Raw genomic sequence first — 22,505 nt, 5'->3', positions numbered from 1 at the left:
CGGAGTGTGTGCCAACCCTGATAGTTCAAGTAAAAAAATATTGTCGACTGTTTAATCGACTATGGAGATTTATTGATCTATCGATGTTTGAAGATATGATATAAATTAAAACAAATATAAATTAATCTAACATTACACCATACTTGGATTCTGGCACAAATTTCGGGCATTTTAATCTTTTTTGACACGCTAATTTTTTGTAACGCACTGTTTGATATTTTCCTTGCACAATTTTCTAAACAGTAAGTTTAGCTTGGTTTGCACATACATTTAAAAAAAGAGTTTTAATGGTCATACGGTTTCTGAATGAAGCCATTTTGTATTATAATTACTTGATGTTAACAACTTAAACTCAGAACATGTTTGACATAACTACAATGGTTTACCATTTACAGCCCATAATGCATTCGATAAATTAGTCATGATATTAATTATTATGCTATTGATAATTATGTAAATGGGCAGCACTTGTAAATATTAAAATCAGTGTCAAAATTTAAAAACTTTCAAAAGCGTCTCTCAACTTTGTTAGAAATGAAATACACTAATTAAATAATTTATACTATCAAATAATGCTTATAGTTTGGTCGTCTATGGAGACTTAAAGTATTATCTACTTATAAGGCCAAGTTACCAAACTGAGTCAAAAATTTGCAGTTCTTTAATTAAAAATATTCTTTTTTTTGAAACAAATTTACATTTTAAACTATTTTATTTAAAATGTATTAAACTAAATCAATTTACCCTCATAACTCAATAGAAATAATTTAAATCCGAATAATTATTTATTCAACATCAATATAGAAGGTACTATAACTATAATCAATAAAACTAAAAATACATAGCAACGCAAATGTCACTGCATAGCAACATGTCAGTTGTCGTAGCAACGTAGTTACATGGGTCTTCTCATACCCCTTCCTCCGGGTTGTTGCAATTGTTGTTCACCCTGACCCGATCTGGGGTTCTTGATTGTTTCATCAACAGCTAGAACTAAACAAGCTCCTTCGCTGGCCGACTTCAATGCGTTTATCTGTTAAAATGTTAATTTTTAGTAATTAATTTTAATCATTGCTGTTAACTCAGGGTTCCCAGAATTATTTTTCATAAACACCCGTTGGCAGAAATTAAAACAATCGATTCCTTCCTATGATAATTAAATACCAATTTATTTTTTGCTGCCTAACTATTTATTTCAATACGTTTTTCTGTTTAATTTTTTAGTATAATATATTTATCATTTATTTATTTTACTTGAGGAAATTTTATGTTTAACTGGCCAATTTCTGGTTTATTAGGTTTATTGTGAATCAAGCATGTATCCCAAATAGTTATGTGCTGCTTGATAGTATCTACATAACAACTTCTTGCTTTTCTAACTTAACTGTTTCTCCTTTCGAAACAAGAGTTTAGTTTGAAACCTACAACAAGAGTTTAAAAAGCTTGTAATTTTTTCTCCATTAACCAAGGCGATTTGAAAATAAAGTTAAAAATTAGTAGTTTTCAAAAGTATGGCCGCCAACTATACAGAATTAAATGAATTTACGGACTTTTTATCAAACAATTAAGTTCCATACTTTAGTATTTCAAATGATGCTCAATGAACACCAATTTATTTTTAATGTGTGAAAATTTAGGTTGCATTAATATAATAACAATTTGTAAAATTTAGTTAATAATAACAGTTAATATTTAATTTAGTTAATAATAACAAATTGTAAAATAGAATCAATATTAAGTTTAAATTCAAAAAGTTAAACTTGTTTGAACTCTTTATTACACTAAAATATCAAGTCGTTAGAAAATGTGTTGTAATATTGTGAATAATATTCAATTATCTAGTATTTTATGGTTATTATAAAAAATATCTTCTATACAAAACCCTCAAACTATATTTTCAAGCCAAACCTGAGTTCATAATACAGTTCTAACTCAATTTAATTTTTTAGTTCATTTTTATTATGTTTAAGTCAAAAAAGTATATAATACTTAAAATAAAAACTATTTTCTCAAAATATTATTAGTGGTAAAAACAACACCAGACAAATTTAACTAAAAGAATATACTTAAAATACTTAATGTAACTATCTCACCTTAACAATGGAAGGTTCCCACACGCAGGCATTGTAATTATCACACAAGTCTTCATTGTTGATGTCAACTCCGAACCTAAAAGTTGTTTGTAGTTGAAGTTTATTTGTTAATTATTACTTGTTAATCTTAACAACCTTTCAAAAAAATTGCATTCTTGATAAGGTAAAAAAACTCAATGCACCTAATTAGGAATGTAAATAAAGGTCTTATTTTAGTTAAGACAATATTTACTTTATTAAAGCAATGAAGAAAGTTTGAATAAATATCAAGTTTAGCAATTTTAAAAACATGTTTGTCTAAACAAAAAGTATTTATCATTTTCTGCAAAAGTTAAACAAAACTAGTCATTCTTTTTAAAAAACAATTGAATAATGCACTTTTGAATTTAGTACAAGTAAATCAAGTTTAATTAAATTAAAGATTTGCTAAAAAAAAATTTTACATCAATATTGTAGCTCAATGAGGAGAAAATCAAATGCAGAAAAATAATGGAGGAGAAAATCAATTTGATTTTCTCAAAACCAATATTATTAGAAAATTTTTACGGAGAACGAAGATTTTTCATGGAGTTTAGTATGGCCAAAAGGTTAAAAAAGTTAAGAGGCCGAAAACAGCGAAACTATAGGCCAACCAAGGCAATAAAAAAATTTTTTATTGCTTCCGCAAATAGTTTTAGTATATATGACTAATTTTACATCAATATTGTAGCTCAATGAGGAGAAAATCAAATGCAGAAAAATTTTTAATGGAGGAGAAAATCAATTTGATTTTCTCAAAACCAATATTATTAGAAAATTTTTACGGAGAACGAAGATTTTTCATGGAGTTTAGTATGGCCAAAAGGTCAATGACCAAAAGGCCGAAAACAGCGAAACTATAGGCCAACCAAGGCAATAAAAAAAACTTTTATTGCTTCCGCAAATAGTTTTAGTATATATGACTAATTTTACATCAATATTGTAGATCTGCATTTTTAGAAAAATGACAATGGAGGAGAAAATCAATTTGATTTTCTCAAAACCAATATTATTAGAAAATTTTTACGGAGAACGAAGATTTTTCATGGAGTTTAGTATGGCCAAAAGGTTAATGACCAAAAGGCCGAAAACAGCGAAACTATAGGCCAACCAAGGCAATAAAAAAATTTTTTATTGCTTCCGCAAATAGTTTTAGTATATATGACTAATTTTACATCAATATTGTAGCTCAATGAGGAGAAAATCAAATGAAGAAAAATGTCGATGGAGGAGAAAATAAATTTGATTTTCTCAAAACCAATAATATTAGAAAATTTTTACGGCGAAAGAAGATTTTTCATGGAGTTTAGTATGGCCAAAAGGTCAATGACCAAAAGGCCGAAAACAGCGAAACTATAGGCCAACCAAGGCAATAAAAAAAATTTTTATTGCTTCCGCAAATAGTTTTAGTATATATGACTAATTTTACATCAATATTGTAGCTCAATGAGGAGAAAATCAAATGCAGGAAAATTTTTAATGGAGGAGAAAATCAATTTGATTTTCTCAAAACCAATATTATTAGAAAATTTTTATGGAGAACGAAGATTTTTCATGGAGTTTAGTATGGCCAAAAGGTCAATGACCAAAAGGCCGAAAACAGCGAAACTATAGGCCAACCAAGGCAATAAAAAAATTTTTTATTGCTTCCGCAAATAGTTTTAGTATATATGACTAATTTTACATCAATATTGTAGATTATTGAGGAGAAAATCAAATGCCGAAAAATGTCGATGGAGGAGAAAATAAATTTGATTTTCTCCAAACAAATAATTTTAGATAAGTTCTACGGCGAAAGACGATTTTTCATGGAGTTTAGTATGGCCAAAAGGCCAATGACCATATTAAATATTTTAATAAAGTTAAGAGGCCGAAAACAGCGAAACTATAGGCCAAGAATATATTTATGGAGTTAAGAAAATTTTTATAGAATTCAGTATGGCAGTGCAGAAAGCACAAAAAATATTCAGATTTTTAACGGTGATGAAAACGAATGGACAAGACAAGAGTGCAAAGATTTACAAGATATAAGTGACAAACCAATAAGAAATATCCCAGTTTCGATCGTACTGTAGTATTGAAAGTTTAGTCAAACAACTGTTTATTATTCTCACTTGATAGAAACTAATTTAGTTTTAGAACAAATTTTATACTGAACACCTCCGACAAATCAATAATGAAACCTTCAGTTGTACCATGTGTACTGACCGAAGCTTTATAATTTTAATAAATATTTTAGTAATTTTAATAAATACAGTTTCAACTGTTTCTCTCATCGCACCCTGACACAACAGGTGGTTAAAAAATAGTTTAGAAACAATTTTTTTTTTTTTAAATATAAAGTGCAAAATTCAACAGGTCATTCTTGACACGGTTCAAAACGATTTGAAAAAATGTTATCCGGTGGATAATAATGGCAAGTATTCCTATCGGAAATCAAAACATGATGTATATATTAGTTTTTTTTTGTACCACGGATTAACCAGTTGGCGAGGAAAAAAAACGTTCATGTTACTATGCTCTTTCTTTAGCGGGTTCTTGCCATACTAAACGTATTAAAAAAATTAACAGGTAGAAAACAGAGATCCTACAGGCCTAGCAAGGCAATAAAAAAATTTTTTATTGCCTCCGCTGATAGTTACGCTGAAAAATACTCTATCAGAAACATTGTTTTGTTGATAAAATTAACATCTATGAACTGCTTTTTTAATGATTAATATGTGTATAAATATATATCAAGGTAACAAATATACAAATGAATGTATGTGTACAAGTATATATAACGGTTACAAATGTGTAGATAAATATGTGAGCAAAATTATTTTAAGGAGGTTACAAATAAATATAAATATGTGCAAACAAATATATATCACAATTAAACATAAATATGTGTGCACAAATGTATATTTAGATTGCTAATATGTACAGATGAATGAAATCTATGGTGAAAACCCAAGCAAAACCAGGTTCAATTTAAGATAAGTCGACGAAGAAATAATAAATAAAATTATTTAAAAGACCTTTGCTTCTGCTTTTTTTAAGAGTAAAATATCAGGTTTTCAAAAATTAATGGGTTTAACAAATGAAAAGGAAGGTGTGAAAAATTCAAACTTCGCAACTTATTTGTTATCATTGAAGTTTTACGATGCAAATTCTATGTTTTATCAAAATTAAAAACATCAAATTATTTTCACATAAAAAGAAAAAAATCATTTCTCTATTATAATTCAAATCCAGAAATTAAAACACAAACGACCAGTATAATTTTTTGCTTAAAATATTACAGCCGTAACAAAAGTACTGGAAGGAACTCTTCACTTCAGAAACAGTGTTCTACGTACAATTTATATGAGTAACAATACTGTTAAAATACGCATTAATAAATTGGGAAAATGTGCAGAAAAAAGTTGATTGAAATGATGTGTAACATCTAGTTTCCCACACAAGTTAACCTGGAAACAAATTCCTTCATATAAATTATCTTAGGTATTGCAACAGATGGGGCTACTATATTAAGTTATATTACTATCCATTTAGTAATAATGCTGTTTTAAGAGGCATTGACAAAATGGGAGAATGTGTGGTAAAAAAGTTTATTGAAATGATGCGTAACTTCTTATTTTCCTTTCAAGTTGACGAATCTGCTTTGTCTGGAAATAATTTTTTTCTTATTGTATGAGCACGAATGATATTAGTGACAAAACGTATGAAGAATTATCTCCCAGATAATGGAAACGCACAGCACGGGTGGTTCTGATCCTGTGTCGATCAATATCTTGAGTGAAGTCAAGTTAGCTGGGTGCTGTAGCGGGCGCCTGTTATCTAGCTACTTAGAAGCTTATACCTGTGACGACGTTACTTAATAAAAACGCCGAATATTATCAACATTCTAAATAGCTCCAGAAAACATATTAGGTATTGCAGCAGACGGTGATCTGTCAATGATGGGTCAATGAACATTGGGTTGAACACGTGTATGATTAAAAAAAAATCTTAAACAACTCACAAACCATTGCGCTATACAAGGCAACTGGTTGCTACTTTAAAAGTTAGTTAAGCATTCGCCTACTCACCTCGTTGAAAGTGGCAACCGACATATTAGTTTCTTTATTGTAACCAAATGGTGATTTATTTTTTAAAAAAAATAAGATAAGTGCAAACATTTGCAAGTTTCTTACGAACATTTCATTAACTAGTCAAAGAAATATAGCCAGAATGTTACCCAAAGTTTAATAGAACAATAAAAGCTTATCAGCTAAGTGTTAAAACTCCGATATTTCATCTACATAACCAACATAAAAACTTTCTTCTAAAATTAATTCATCATGAGATCACGAGCAAGAAGCGCAAAGATGGTTTTTTGGAAACCAAAGCAGAACCGTTTTGACAGAATGTCTCACATTCAATCCAAGAACCACAAGACCCAGGAGACGAAGTTGTTGCGGAGGTCTTCAGGAATAACAGAGAGTAAAGTGATATTGGAAAATTATGAATGCTTAACTTATTGCGGGTCATCAGCCACAATTTTATGTGGGCTATTTCAACGTGTTAATAAGAAGTCCCCTAGCCCACAACCCTTAAAAACAAATTTTTTTTCACGGCAATAACTTATATCAACATATCAAAAAGAAACGGTTGGTTTAACATTTTGAAAAAATTATCAAGGCCGTAATTAAACTACTTGCAAACAAGTGTAATTAATAATTACGCATTGAGCTGTTATAATCAAAAATGTAACGTGGATACAATTTGGGTTACTATATTGAAGACAAGTTCGAGCAGCTTATAAGAAAGAAGAAATTTGTAAGATGTTTGTACAATGAAATGAAGCGTCTTAAAGTAAAGAAGAACATGAAAACAAAGGTAATATGGTACTTCATATTATCTTATGTTATATTATTATATATCTTTACCTCGAGAACAATGTTCTACGTAGAATCCCATTGAGTAATAATGCTGTTAAAAGAAACGTTGATGATATGGGAGAATGTGTGGGAAAAAAGTTGATTAAAAACAATGTGTAACTTCTTATTTATACTAATGTAATGAGAACAAAACAAACTAAAATTATCTTTTTTGAAAGAATCTTTTAATTTAGTGTTTGTCTTTTGCTTAAAAACCTGATAAAACATTTCAACAGAATTAATTCCGCAGATGTTATTTATGTTGACTTTATGAAACTTATTTGTAAAAATATAAAGTCAAAAAAAATTTAAAATCGACAAACTTACCCTACCTTCGAAGGTTGTTTTAGTAAAAATTTAAAATTAATGCAAAGATATGTAGTTAACAATTGAGCTGAAACTTATAATCGAAAATGTCACGTGGATCCAATTTGGGTGACTATATTGAAGACGGGGAAAGAAACTTATTAAAAAAAAGTAGGTAAGGAAGAAGAGGTATGTAGGATTCACGTCAGATGTTTGTAAGCGTCTTGAAGTGGAGGAGAACATGAAAACCAAGGTGATATTGTATTTCATTTAGTTTTATGTAATAGTACTAGATATTGTTGACCTCGAGAACAATGTTATACGCCTAATCCCATTAAGTAATAATATTGTTAAAAGATCATTTGTTGGAATGTATAGAAAAAAATAGTTGACTGTAACGATGAGTAACTTCTTATTTTTCATACAAGTTGACGAATCTGCTTTGTCTGGAAATCGATTGTTTTTTATTGTATGTGTACGAATTTTAGTTGGTGACAAAACTTAAAAGAATTAGCTATTTCCAAGATAATGGAAACGCACAGGTGATTCTTATGACTATTATGAGTCAAGTAAAATTAGCTGGGTGCTGTAGCAGGCGCCTGTAATTTAGCTACTTAGAAGCCCGAAATGGTGACGGACTTACTTAATCAAAACGCCAAATATTATCACCATTCTAAATAGCTTTAAAAAACATAGTAGGCATTGCAACAGATGGTGCTCTATCAATGATGATTAATCTTACTACTAACGAAGATATGTTGATGTATATAAGTAAATTTAAGGCTCAAAAGTTAAAGGTCATTGAGTGAACAACAACTAATCATAGACGATTTTTGTAAGTTCAAACGTTAAAAAATTTGTGAAGTTTTCAAAACTTTTAAAAATTTAGATATCTTATCAGAAAAAAATAGTCGTGGAAAAGTACAAAAATTTGCAAACTTCTTATTAACTTTTCATAGACTATTAAAAGATCTAAAGAGCTGAGAGTATTTTATATGTGTACCTGATAAAATCAAAAAGACTGCATTTTTGTATTGTTAAATTAATTGAATATTCATTAAAACTTAGTAAACTTGCGTAATGGACACTAGTCTGCTTGTGAAAAATGCAAAAGTGAAATGTATATGAAGAAGTCAAGCCACTTAATGTAGGGAAAACTAAGTTATTTAGCTATTTAAATAGATAAGATACAAGCTTTCACAGAAACAATACACATCTCTGGTTGCATTGCTAGGAAGAAACTTAAGTAGAACTTTCTGAATCTACTTAATATTATCATGTTGTATATAAACACTACCTTTTGCTTTAAAACTTTCTTTAATAGTTAAGGTGATATAAACTAAATAAGGTAAAGAATGAAAAATAAAAATTGAATTAAAAGGAACGCTGACACAAATAAACTTAAATAAACAAGTGTTCAGTTCCCCAATACTCCTAGAAAAAATTTATGGAGTAAGAAAATTTTTTAAAGACTTCAGCATGGCAAAAAGTTCAGCAATGCTCCGATAGAGAGGGATTTTTTGTTGATGCAAAACGAAGTTGCAATCAACCATGAAAGCTCCCTTGCTAAATGCACTGATGATTATTTCAGTACAACTGATAAGCAGGGCTATATTGTTTGATAAAAGTTAGGACAATTTGGTTGCATTGTGTGAAAAAAAGGACTTTCAGTGTTGATGTTTAAATTACTGAAAACGCTCAGATATAGAAAGTGACATTTTTATTTAATGAATTTTCTGCAAAACAAAGCTACAACCTTCCTTGCTCAACGCACTGATGATTATTCAGAGAGCATATTGTTATTTTTTAACAAAAATTATTTTTCTTTGATGTGTTTCCGGTCTTGCTAAACTATTCAATGTAAATTTGTACAGCAGTCAATAATTTCTTGCTAAACTGTTCAACAATTCAAATAACAAATAAACTTCAACTACAAACCATTTTCCTTCGTCGCCCCCGTTGTGCTTCTGCCTCAGTTTGTTCAGAATGTTTGTGGCGTCGAAACCGGCGTTGTCGCACAACTGCCTGGGTATTATTTCAAGTGCCTGGAAAAAATTATGAAAATAAAAAAAAATGTGTTTTAAGTATACTTTATAGTTTATTGTTGTAAAATATTAACACAGTTTAAATTGTCGCACAATTGGCGGGGAATTATTTCTAGTAGCTGAATTTTTTTTTAAAACATTGATTAAATTAATGAAATTTAAGTTTTTTGTATTACTACATCTGAATTTTTACTTGTCACACATCTGACATGACATGCCATAATATCTAGAAAATAACAGGTAAATAAAGGTTAATCATTTTCAGTATATAATAGATTTTTAACACATTTTTTACTTGTATTAAATCTTGGCGTAAAAAAGTTATCTTAAGCATATAATTAATTTTTCAATAAAATAAACATTATTCAAATATTAATTGATTGTTAGAAACTAAGATGTAAAACAAAACATGGACATATTGTTTCGTGTTAATATTAAACCTTTTATTATATAAGAAGCTGTTGTTTTCCGGCAATATTTAATTATTTATCTTATAAAAACAAGAAGTATTTTTATAACAATGATATTTTTCATAAGACGCTATTACGTACTTTATAGTACACTTTTATTATAAAAAAGTCAAAAATAATAATAAATTAAATATTCAAAACCTTGGCGTAGGCAGCAATCAGAAGTTGTTGCTTTCCAGCAATGGTCCTTGAATAGTTTCTGAGAAATTTTGAGATTTCCATCTCAATAGCGCCACCACCGGCCACTACAGCGTCGTTCTGTAATTATTTCATTAATAACAAATACTCAATTATCAAAACATATTTTTAGGTAATATATATACATAATCATCTTTTAAAATAACTGTTTTATTATCATTAACTTTTGATAATCATTTGAAAGTCTTAAATGATGATAAATATTTAAGTAGTTCTTAATAAATTAGTTGTTAGCGCAATAATAAATATTTATTTAATTAAAAAACATATATAAGTAACATATATATTTTAAAAAATACTATTTTAAATAGTAAAACTCTGACAGTTAAATTGATATCCATACAACAACATCCTTGAACTGTAAATAGTTTTTAATTAACACCCAGGTTTTAGTTTTATTCCAAATAAACATTAATCGATTTCAACCTCACAATTCAGATATAACCTACATGCTGAACAAAAATATAGAACAAAATTTAATTATTTTACGTAACTTGTAATTAATTTTAATAACATAAAAGCGTACGTAATAAATGATTAAAAGCTCATTAAAATAATTACTTTTTAATTTCTTATCAAAAATTATCTTAATGCATATTTTAAATAAAACAGAGAAACAATTTAATTATTTATACAAATTGATTATTTTAACTGCTTAATAACCTTGATGGCCAAAATAAATATTACTTTTTTATGGTTTAGTACATTATTCCAGCAAATATATTATTAATACAACTAATACTCAATTGCAATAAATTTACAACTTAAATGGCCCTTTTAATTTTTTTGTTTATAATCTACAGATTTTAATGTACCATACAAACATTTTAATTAACAACCCAGTAGACAAATCAATAACGGCTCTCCTTACAATCATGATGGTATCGTTAAGGCTTTTTATTTAACTTATAAAAAATACTAATATAATTTACAATGTAATTTCTCAACTTTAAAAACAATAAATTTATACAACTAATAAATATTTCATACCTTGATGGCCCTCCTGACAATCATGATGGCGTCGTGCAAGCTCCTTTCAGTTTCTTCCATGAACTGCTCCGCCCCTCCTCTCAGCAAAATCGTGCAAGTTTTGCTCAAGGGACATCCCCGGAAAAAGTTGAACCTGTAAGTTGAATGTAGTTTTAATGTAAGTCAACTATTGGGATTGATGTGAGTTCTATTTGTTTTTTTTCTTGAGATACATTTGTAATTAACTTATAAGTGTTACCTAACACCCCGGAAAAAGTTGAATCTGTTAAGAAGTTTTTTTTGAAATAAAATAATTGATTTAACGTGGTAAAACTGAAAGGCTTTCTTGATGAAAGTAAATTAAAATGAAGCTGGAGCTAGTGTGTAACTACTTATTTCTAATATATAAAAATTTGAGCCTGCAGATTCAATTTAGGCACATCGCTGAGCCTTATTTTAGTTACTTACTGGATCCACAAAAAAAAAAACTTAATTATTATATGATTTTATACCTCCCACTTTTATACCTTTATTTAATATAAGATTAAACCTCAACTCCTTAACAGTTTAGTTCAACTGTTTTATTGTAGTAGAGTATTGTGACTTAATAACATAATACTTATCATAAGTTTTGATTTTGTATCTCGAACAACTACAGATTAGTATCGAATTAAATCTTTAATTTTATTTATTTAAATTAACTGTAAAATAATAAAATTATACTTATATTATATTATCATATTATACTCTATATAAATATTAAATAAAACTTTTTAATTTTTGAGCTAAGTGCAGATTGTTGCCAAATTGAATCTTAAAACATTATTAATTTAAATTAAATGATTGTTATAGTAAATTTTTACTTGTTTACCTTTCATTTATTTTAAACGGTAACAGCTTGATACATATATTTTTAAATATCTACTTATTAAAAACTAATTACTAGCTATATTTAATAATAACAGTATAGTATTGTTATTGTTATATAATCCAGTGAACTTGTTTCGCTACGGTTTTTTCTTAATAATTATATTTTTTAATAGTTATATTTAATGATATTATTTTTTTTAACCTTTCACCGCCGACTTGCTCTTCGTCGAATTCGTCGCACCTTCCCAGAACATTATCGGTCAAATTTTGAACCGAAGTTTGAATGGTGCCTCCGCAAGCCTTTTAAAATGTTTCAAGTTAATAAAAATTATTTTTAATCAAATTTTGTAATGAAGTTTGAATGATAATTTAAAAAGTACGATACAGTTTTTAATAAAAACTTGAAATTACTTTTATTAAAATTTACTTAAATTTAAATAAATTATTTACGAACCGGGGTACGGAATGGTGCCTCCAATACCGTAGACATTTAAAAAAAATTTGTTGTTATGCTTTTATTTGTTTAGATGTTTAGAAAATCATTATTCAAGTTATGAAGGTTTAATCAAGGACCACTTGAACGATTAATTTAGCTGATTCATTAATGTTTTAAAAATTATTTATTACAATTTTATCTTGATTCATTATTCTTTAAAGCGAAAAATTCAAGACAAAGTCCCTATTTTTATCTCAATACTTAAATTATGTTTTACAAAAAAAAATCAATTAGTTATGTATTACTTATAAATTAAATTACCTTCATAGTTCTTTTAAGATCTTCTTCTGCAACCCTGCCAGCGCAGAACATGTCGCGGTCGGCGAAATACTGGGTTGCCACATCGCCAATGGGAAGCTTTGACAGTACAACCTGAAAAAAAAACAAATTTATAATTCATTTTTATCTGTTTTTACCGAAATACTTGGTTGCTATATCACTAATTAGTAAACTACCCTGAAATACTTTTTTTTTGCTTTTATCATAAACTTTTAAATATTTGGTATAAGTTTGAAGTCATGGCCCCCATAACTTTTTAAAATGGTACACTTTGGGAAACCCTGATTTAAATGCATGAACTGCTTGCCTCCGATACTTTCACTTTAGTATTTTGATTTCACATTTTAATAAAATTTGTATTTATCTCAGTTTCAAAAGCCTTATATACGGAATTATTTTCAAGTTTGAGAAATTGACAATTTAAACTACTAAATACTTTATTTATTGCATTGTCTACATAAATTAATAAGGAGCTCATTTAAGTTCTCTTCCATTTATTTTAACTTTTATAAAATCAGCTAACAGTTTTTACGAAGCACCGACTCTAACTAAAAATTATCAATCAACGAAACACAGTGTTGTAGAAATTATGTTTTTAAATTAAAACTTACAGTTATTTCATAAAGTATTAAAAAATTAAATTAACTGTGCCTTAACTAAACAAATCAATAGTTTTGGCAAAGCATTAAGTTTACTTGAAGCAATTACTTTCAATCAATGAAATGTGGTTATTATATGTTTTGCATTAGTATTTTCTGACTGAAACAATTTTTATCCAAACTGTAATATCAAACAAATCAAAATTACCAACTGTTTGATAAATAACTAACCTGTGCTCCGCTTTCGTGGATGGCCTGGAGTTTGTCGTATAAAATTTGCCATTCCGCGTCAACCACGTCTTGGTAGTCCTATTTAAATATTAAAAAGTATATACCTTGAAAATATTAAAAAATAAATATCTTAAATAATATTTATTGACCTGCATTTTGGTAGTCCCAAAATTAATTGAAATTATTATTTTTGCACAAAATTTAAAATATTTTAGATTTTGAAGACGTCAGCATTTGAGATCTTTATTTTATTCTAAGTTTATCATTAATTAATCAACTTTGATATTATTTAAAGCATAATTTTTTCCTCGGTCAAAGTGCAATAACTATAAAACAACTTGTTTTTATTGTTTTAAATCAAAAACACTCAAGACCAGGCAGAGAAGAAAGAAAATAAATAACTATCAAACAACTCATTCCATCAGTTAAACCAAATTTAAAATAATACAATAAAAATGCTTAAAATAAGATAGTTATAAAAATTGAATATAAACAATACCTCTACATTGTTAACTCTGACTTCCGCGTTCTCCTTCTCCGACTTCAATTCGAGTTCGACGTTCAAAAGGGCGATCTTGGGATTTTTGTACGCCTTGGGCTGCATGGCAAACCCGGCGTAGGAGAAAGTCTTCTTGAAGGCGACTCCGGATACAAGTTTGGAGTCCTGAGAAATTAATCAATTTATAAAGTGTACAAGTTATGATTTAAAACAGAATCATCAATTGTATTAATTTGGGGTCCTGAGAAATTAATAAATTATAAAATGTAAAATTTAGAATAGAATCATAAATTGTATTGATTTGGGGTCATTAAAAATGTTATTCGATACTAATTAAACTTTTTTTCTATTCGTGGATCAATTATTTATACAGTATTTTGTTCATATAGTGTATTAATATATGTTATACTATGTGATATTAAACCATCAAGAATATTAAAATAACTTTACTCTAAAAACTTTTATGTAATTTTCACTTAAGTGTAAGCTTGAATCAAGTATATATGACAGAAAATTACTACTAAATCTAGAAAAGAAATTAATTTAAATTGTACCAAGTAGTTTAAAACTGCATAAAGTTAGTGTGTAACTTTCTCTAAAATTCTACTATGTTCTAGTCTAATTTTATTTCTAAATCAACGAAACAAACTTCGAGAGCACCGCCGGAGATCTTCTTGATGCCGATCATTTTGAGTGGCAGCAAATCGTCCAGCAGCATGACGGCGTCGACGACCATTGGAGCGAACATGTCCTTGTACGAGGCGATCAGCTTGCTGTTCAGCGCAGTTGCCGCGCACTTGATGAGAAGTGCTCGCTGTTCGCTGTTTAAAATAAACTTTTTTTTTAATTAATCAACAAAAACTTTCACACATTCTTAATTAGTAACATCATTTATAAAAGTTAGTTTTATAAGCACATGAATAGAAGTGCTCTCTGTTCGTTGTTTAATTTTTTTTAATCAACGAAAACATTCACACATTCTTAATTAGTAACTTAATAAAAGTTGGTTTTTTAAGCTCTCTGTCCGCAAAAAAAAAGAAGTGCTCTTTGTTTGCTGTTGGTACAATAAGTATTAATTTATTTTAAACTTATGAAAAAAATTAACTTTTATATAATAAAACTTGTTTATTTTTTATCAGCTTGCTGCTGAGATCAGTTGTGCCGCACTTGACCAATAATGATCTTAATTAATTTAATTTAACGTCAATTGTTTAGTTTATCTTGATTTAAAATAAAAACTAACGCAGGGTTGTCCTTTTTGGTGAGAACCTGAATTTCCTTGATTTTTTCCACAGCTAACTGAGTGGCTTTCCTGTATGCTCTCTTGACGATCTATAAATAAATTTATTATATAAAACCAACATTTTAATATTGCTTTAATAATATGCTAATATGATATATGTAAAGAAATGATGTATATTTTAAAACCTAATATTAATTTTCAGGTATGCCCTCTTGATGATTTGTTGTAAAATAAAAATAATAATTTGTATTAAAAAACTTTTTATTTTTAATTATACCAATTCAAAACATATGGATCGCTGAAGAACACAATTTACAACTTCATCAATTTTTAAATTTTTTAAATTGTTAATGTCAAGCAAACCATTTTAACTTCATTTCCACTATACTTAACTTAAAACTTAGTTTTACGGAATACTTAACATTAAAAATTACAGCTTTATTTTTTCAAAACTAATGTCAAGAAAAAAGCATATTAATAAGTTAAAAGAAATTTAATGATCTGTTGTAAATCTTATATACTTTGTATAAGTAAAATATTTTAAACGAACACACAAGGACAAAAAATTTCTGTTTTTAAATTTTTAGCAACTCAAATAGAAAGTTAATTTTTTACCTAATAAACTACACCATTTTTAAAACATATTATGATCAACTGTTTTTCTTACACACTTATATATAAGCCATTTAAGTTTTAATCTTAATTTCATTTAATTTTTTTAGGGTTTTGATACTAAAACCATATATTAAGCTACAAAGCTTTATCTAACTTTAAATATATTGTCGTCTTAAACAAAGTTGAATAGATAATAATAAATAAACCTGACAAACATATTTTTTTTAATACCAGAGGACGAATTCCTTTTTATTAAATGTGTCTTGAAATCTAATTATTTTAGTAAATATCTATACACATACTACTTACCTGAGGATGAATTTTGGCTTCAATGAAGGGTTTGGCTTGTTTGAGGAACTCGGCGGCCAACAAGGTGACGCTGGTGGTGCCATCTCCGACCTTGAAAAATACTTATTATTAAAAATAATTAAAATAAATTATATTTAATCAACAAAAATTGTATATTTATTTAAACCAAGTGTCTCATTAAAAGTTAAAAGGTTAAAAAATATCAAAACTAATATTTTTTTTTTTTGCTTATAATTTGTGGTGCCATCTCCAACTTAATAAATATTAAATAAATATCAAAAGTTAGACTTTTGTTTTTTATTTTAGATTAATTATATTTAATAAACAAAACTTGAAAATTAATTTAAACCAACTGCCTCATTAAAAGGTCAAAAACTATCAAAACCTTTGTTTTTTATTTTTGCTTGTAATTTGTGGTGCAATCTCAAACTTAATAAATACTATGGTTTAAAATAAAATAATGACAAAAAAATTATGTAGTGTTATACAAGATAATAATTCATATTATTCAACTAATGATACCCAACTTTATGAATAACAGTATTTATACAATATATGACCATCTTGTGTAGTATACATTTTACAATCAAAAAAATGTTAAAAACTAAAAAATTGAATGTAGCTGAATGGTTGCTCATTTTAACTTAATTTAAAAGCTATTATCGAATGGTAAGGGTTGCCACTGACTTCTGGCAAACTATTTCAGGTTTTCAAAATTTCTTTCAGGTTTTTAAAAGTACACATTTTAGGGTCTATTTCTAATTTAAACTTAAGTTCAAGGTAAACAAGTGTGTTAGATAGTACAAAAACATTCGAAAGATACTGTTAAGCTACTTAAAATATGTTTTCGATTAAAAAAGTTTTGATGATGATAAACAAATTTTATCGATATGGTAGATTTTTGTGTCATATTGAAATTTTACTTTAAACATGTAAAAATTGTCTTAAATTCAAGATTTTTCTAGGTTTTTTGTCTAAATTGTCAAATTCCAGGTTTCCTGGTAAAGCGGCAACCATGAGTAGTTATGGGTTTAACTCGGCTTATTTTCAACAAGGTCAAACTTACAGTTGCATGACTACTTAATAACTTATAAAACTTCAATTCAGATAATATTTCACCTCTGAATCTTGAGCCTGTGAAATTTTAACAAGAGTTTGAGCCGCGGGGTGGACAACATCCAGAAGTTTCAAAATTGTCGCTCCGTCGTTCGAAATTGTGGCTTTTCCTGAGAAGAAATACTTAAGTTATTTATTAGTAATAAAAAAAATGGGTTTACAGTAAATTCACACAATACTAAAAACAAAAAGTAACGTTAGTTTTTCTGTGGAGAACTTGGAATAAAGCTTTAATTCTTAATAAAAAAGCAGTGTATGTGATCTTGTTTTGAATTCAGAAAGTGATTAGAACAAACATTAAAAACATAGTTATTTGAAATTGTTGCTTTTCTTGTGAAGAAATACTTAAGTTATTTATTAGTAACAATAAAATTGGTTTATTAGTAAACTCATACAACATTTAGAACAAAAACATATGTCACTTTTCTGTGGTGAATATAGTAAGAAGTTTTGATTCTTAATAAAAAATATGTGTATGTGATCTCTTTATGAACTAAGAAAATAATTAGATCAAGCATGTTAAAAACATAGTCAAATGAAATTGTTGCTTTTCGCGTGAAGAATATAGTTTGAAATTGTAAATTATAATTTTTTTTAAAAACCTGTTCATCAGTGAATTAACAAAACATTTAGTGTTAAATTAAAATTGTTGATAGTATTAGAAAGTAGTTCTTGTGAACTCAGTGAATCATATTAAATTTCTCAAACACTCATTCTATAAATAAACATTTATGTTTAAGTAAAATGTTGTATAACTACTTATAATTAATATACTATAGAGTTAATTTTAACGAACATTGCCAAGGTTTTATACTTCAAGTAAGTAATTAGGACGGATGCAATGCCTTTTGAATATGAAGATTCAAAACTTTGTTTTAATGTTATTAGTTGCTTTTCATAAATATAAATGATACATTTTATGTATCTACTAAAGATTTCAATTCTAGGCAAAACAAAATCCATAACTATTATGTACATCATTTAAAATTTAACCATTGATACTTAGAAAAAGCTTACAATACACACTGTACTATATAAAAACTAAGGATAATTATAAGCCTTGTAAATAATTCTTAGGTTTTATAAGTTGATAGCATTAGTTTTAGTACTGTAATACTGTTTCATTATCAAAGTTTTAAGAATATACCTTGTCAATTAAATTCTTAAGGTGAGACTAATCGAAGCTCTAATATAAATCAAAGCTTGTGAAAACATAAATATTTTTTTTACCAAAACATTAGCATCTTAAAAAATTTAAACTTTTAGGTATCTGCGAGTCTGGGTTAAGTTTTAGTTAATTGGATTTGATCATAGATCTTAAAAAACCTTAAGTTGATTATCAAACTTACTAAAATTAATTTGGTTTTAAATAGAGTATTTTTAAAGGATGGCCAGAAAATATAGTTTTCACAATACCAGTTTTAGCTTAAGTTTCACATCTTTAAAAAACGCTCAATTTGTTTTTAATAATTTTGATTAAAATATTTTTAGATTTCCATCACTTTAAATCTTATTCACTAATCCAAAAATTATTGAACAAAACAATTTTATTTATTATCTTATACAATTTTTTTTAAGACTTTACCAAGTTATATTTTTACATAAAGTGTTTTCTTCAATTAAGGTGTTTTAAAAATAGTACTTTTCAGTCTTAAACTTAGCAATTATTTGGATCAAAAAATTTATTTTGCCTACCTCTGCCGTCAACAATCAGTTTGTCCATTCCTCTTGGACCCAAAGTTGTGGTGATTTCCTCGGCAATGACCTAGCAGAATGTAAAAAATTATTTGTTTTGTGAAACCAATCAATATTATTTTCCCATATACTGAAACGTTTGTTTCTTAGAATAGGTAAAAATCAAAATGTTTTGACAAATATAAAATTAAATATACAACCAGGCAGTCGTTGATGCTTGATATTAGGTAAAGTATGTTAAAAATATTATGTATAATTAAAAAAAGTTGTGGTATCAATGTTAACTTCATGTAAAAGTTAAAATTGTGGCATTTATTTCAAATATTTTAAAGTCCCTGTGCCAATAGATTAACTTCTTATCAGGCTTTTTAAAAGAAGTGCAATCATTAAAACAAGGTGGTTCGACTTGCTTCTTTTTTTAGAAAAACATTATATGTTACATTGAAAACCAAACCGTTGACGTTGGAAACCAAATGTGAACTTATATTCGGGCATAATATCAAAATACAAACATTAAGTTAAATGTACAAACCTGGCAGGCATTGATGTTTGACACTAATTGGGGAATACCTTGAGAAGTGTCAGTTCCCTCTTTCAACAAAATGATTGGAGCTTGCTGTTGTAAATTAGAAAAAAATATTTAAGCACATTTATACCATATAAACATTATAATGATTATCATTATTTTAGATACAATTTAAATACACAGACACATATTCTGTGTTTTATTAAGAGGTCAATTTTAGTCACGGTCTGTATTTATTTCTCCCTGAACAAAATTACTCTTTCTGAATGTTTAAAATATTAGTTTTGTAACTTTATGCTATTTTGATAAAGATTGTAAGTACCAGAATACATTGTATTTTTGAGTTTAGGAAACATTTTGTTTAATTTCATTACGCACTTTAATAATAAATACAAGAAAATGGTAAGCATTTTTTATATACTGACAAATTTATAACTAATTACTTCCTAATATTAATTTTTATTTTATCTTTTCTTATAAATTATTTATAATGCAGGGGCTTGCAGCATTATACAAGTACCCAGAAATTCTTGCTAGAAAAAATAGTTGTTATATTTCAAGCCTTAATAAGAATTTACAAAAAATATTAGGAAAACTTTGAACAAAATTATAAGTCAGGCAATTTAGTAAAAAAAAAATTTTTAACTATTTTATGTGAAGATATTTATGTATTCTTCCAAAAAAAAACTATAGATATGCCTATACATTTTCAATATTCTAATCAAACATTAGTAATAAATATTGTTTTACAATACTAGAAACTAAAACAACTTTTATTTTAAACTATTGGATGAGTTAACATATTTTTGACTCTTAAAATACAATAAAAAACTGTTTTATTTTCTGTTGACAATTTTTAATTATTAATAATATAGACTAAATTCCAAAAGATGATCTTTTAAAAAAAATTAATTATAACTTCATTTACACTTTTGATGCACAACTTATAATAATAAATATTATCATAAATATATATTTTAAGAGTATGTTTAATATGTTTTTAAATTTTTAAATCAAAAATTATAATTAATTACTAATTTAATGTAATCAAGTTTTTCAATTTAAAAAACCCCTACTTACTGTAGAGTTCAGCTATAATAAATTAATTGCTTCTAAACACTGCTCCATAGTTTCAACTATATTTGCAGCAAAAATAAATCCCTAAAAACCAAATAGCTAACCTATTTGTAACATTAAGCATTTTTTATAACTATTTTACAAAAATAAAACTCAGTTATGCTTACTCATTACAAGATCAATTTTAGAACTTTATTGTTAAAAAATTAACTATTAGAACATAAAATATAAAATCGAATAAACAACAAACTAACCATTTTTTATTTTAGAGGGTGAAATTAAAATTAATTTATAAAATTCTGTCAGAAAAAATATCATAAAATAAAATTTAGACATTATAAATAAAGATTCAAAAATTTATATATATAATAAACTCAACTTATTTAAACTAAACCATGACAAAACTTGTTTGAATTTAAACTCATGATATGAACTTCAATATTATTATTGTTTTGACATACTCTAAACTTATTTTAATTTTAAGCAATCAGTCGATGATTAGTTCGGAGATTAGCAAACTGCAGCCCTCAGGCTGCACTCAAAAACTTATTGAAATTTTATATTGACTGCTTTAAAATATTTTTAATTTCAGTGCTATTTTGAAAAGATAAATATTATCTGTAAAAATTGTTTCAACCACATACTTGATAATTATAATCACTTAACTTTTTAGGTCAAAATACTTTTTTTAACATATTGAAATTGTTCTTATTTAGACCTGCCCACCCCTGGGTTAGTTTTAAGTCTTATTAAGTAGTTAACTGATAAAATTATCAAGCTTACTTTAAGGGCATAGGGGGATAAACACTTTTTCACAATTTGATCTTATTTTATTACTTTTTATTAAGCTACAAGATGCTTTTAACAAATATAGAAAATTCAAAATAATTTTTGAGATATAGCCGGTCAAATTCAGAGGCAACAATAGGTTTCATATGGGAGGCGCAAACTAAAACGACAAAAATAGAATATTTTACTTAAGATTTATCTTCTCCTACCTTTTTTGAGATAACTACCTCAAAATTTCAGTAAGTGTTTCATGATATATTTAGAAAATTTTTCTGAATAAATTTAAAAAAAAAATAAATTAATAAAAATTTTATAACTGTTCAAAATATAGTTTTAATTGTTTGCTAACAAAAGATCTTTAGTGATTTCTAGTTATTTGCCGCTTTAGTTTGCGCCTCCCATATGAAACCTATTGTTGCCTCCCGACTTTGCCTGGCTATATCTCAACAATTATTTTGAATTTTTTAAATCTATAAAAAGTATATTGTAACTTAGTAAAAACTTTATAAAACAAGATCGAATTGTGGAAAAAGGTGTTTACCCCCCTCTATGCCCTTAAGGGCATAAGGGAGGTAAATCACTCTTTTAATAAGTTAATTATATTTTGTTGAGTTTTAACTCAACTACAAGTTGCTTTTTACACAATATAAAAATTGAAAACAATGTTTGAGATATAGCCAGTCAAAATTGGAGATTACAATAGGTTCCTTATGTACAACTTATGAACAAATAACTAGAAATCAACCTTCTACTCTTTTTTTCTAGAAAAACGCCTCAAACTTTTAGAAAATATTCTAGGCAATTTTTAAAAAATTATGTTGGAACAGAATTTAAAAAAACTGAAAATAAAACTTTAATAACAAAAAATGTAAAAAATCTTTTTTTTTAGTTTTTGTTTTTTATTATTAATTCTGTTCTGACTAAGTTTTTATTTTTGGCAAGGAACATTTCTTCAAAATTTTAGGTATTAATCTCAAAAAACGTAGGAGAAGATAGATTTCTAGTGAAACTATCTTTTTTTTTTGCCTTTTTAGTTTGCAACTCCCTTAAAGAACCTATTATACTCTCCAACTTTAACTGGCTATATCTCAAATTGGTTTTAAATACATGTAAAAGCTACTAGTAGCTTAGTTATAACTCTACAACACAAGATAATAC

At 27.1% G+C, this 22,505-nt stretch overlaps 1 protein-coding gene across 1 annotated transcript; it reads right to left on the bottom strand.

Annotated features, from left to right (window-relative positions):
* Positions 1-766: 766 nt before the first annotated feature.
* LOC145844036 (T-complex protein 1 subunit eta-like) lies at positions 767-20,857 on the bottom strand. Its single transcript, XM_082951363.1, has 16 exons — positions 20,813-20,857; positions 19,488-19,571; positions 18,956-19,025; positions 17,264-17,370; positions 16,145-16,234; positions 15,221-15,309; positions 14,627-14,798; positions 13,978-14,142; positions 13,479-13,556; positions 12,631-12,741; positions 12,076-12,173; positions 11,025-11,157; positions 9,978-10,094; positions 9,260-9,366; positions 2,094-2,169; positions 767-1,033 (listed from the first exon to the last, which is right to left on the bottom strand). The coding sequence occupies exons 1-16, from the start codon at positions 20,813-20,815 to the stop codon at positions 896-898; spliced, it is 1,638 nt and encodes a 545-aa protein (XP_082807489.1). The 5' UTR covers positions 20,816-20,857; the 3' UTR covers positions 767-895.
* Positions 20,858-22,505: the final 1,648 nt, after the last annotated feature.

The sequence above is a fragment of the Thalia democratica genome, chromosome 9 (assembly GCF_965202585.1).
Source record: "Thalia democratica chromosome 9, ktThaDemo2.hap1.1, whole genome shotgun sequence".
NCBI classification, from domain to species: Eukaryota; Metazoa; Chordata; class Thaliacea; order Salpida; family Salpidae; genus Thalia; species Thalia democratica.
Note: the sequence above shows the minus strand (reverse complement) of the source record. Positions and strands in the feature narration are given on the sequence as shown.

Bases quoted from the DNA above. Each gene is read 5' to 3' on its own strand.
- LOC145844036 (XM_082951363.1), bottom strand. The intron at 12,742-13,478 runs GTTAGTTATTTA...TTTTTTTTTCAG, and splicing joins TCCACGAAAGCGGAGCACAG to GTTGTACTGTCAAAGCTTCC. The intron at 2,170-9,259 runs GTTTGTAGTTGA...AACAACTTTTAG, and splicing joins GGGGGCGACGAAGGAAAATG to GTTCGGAGTTGACATCAACA.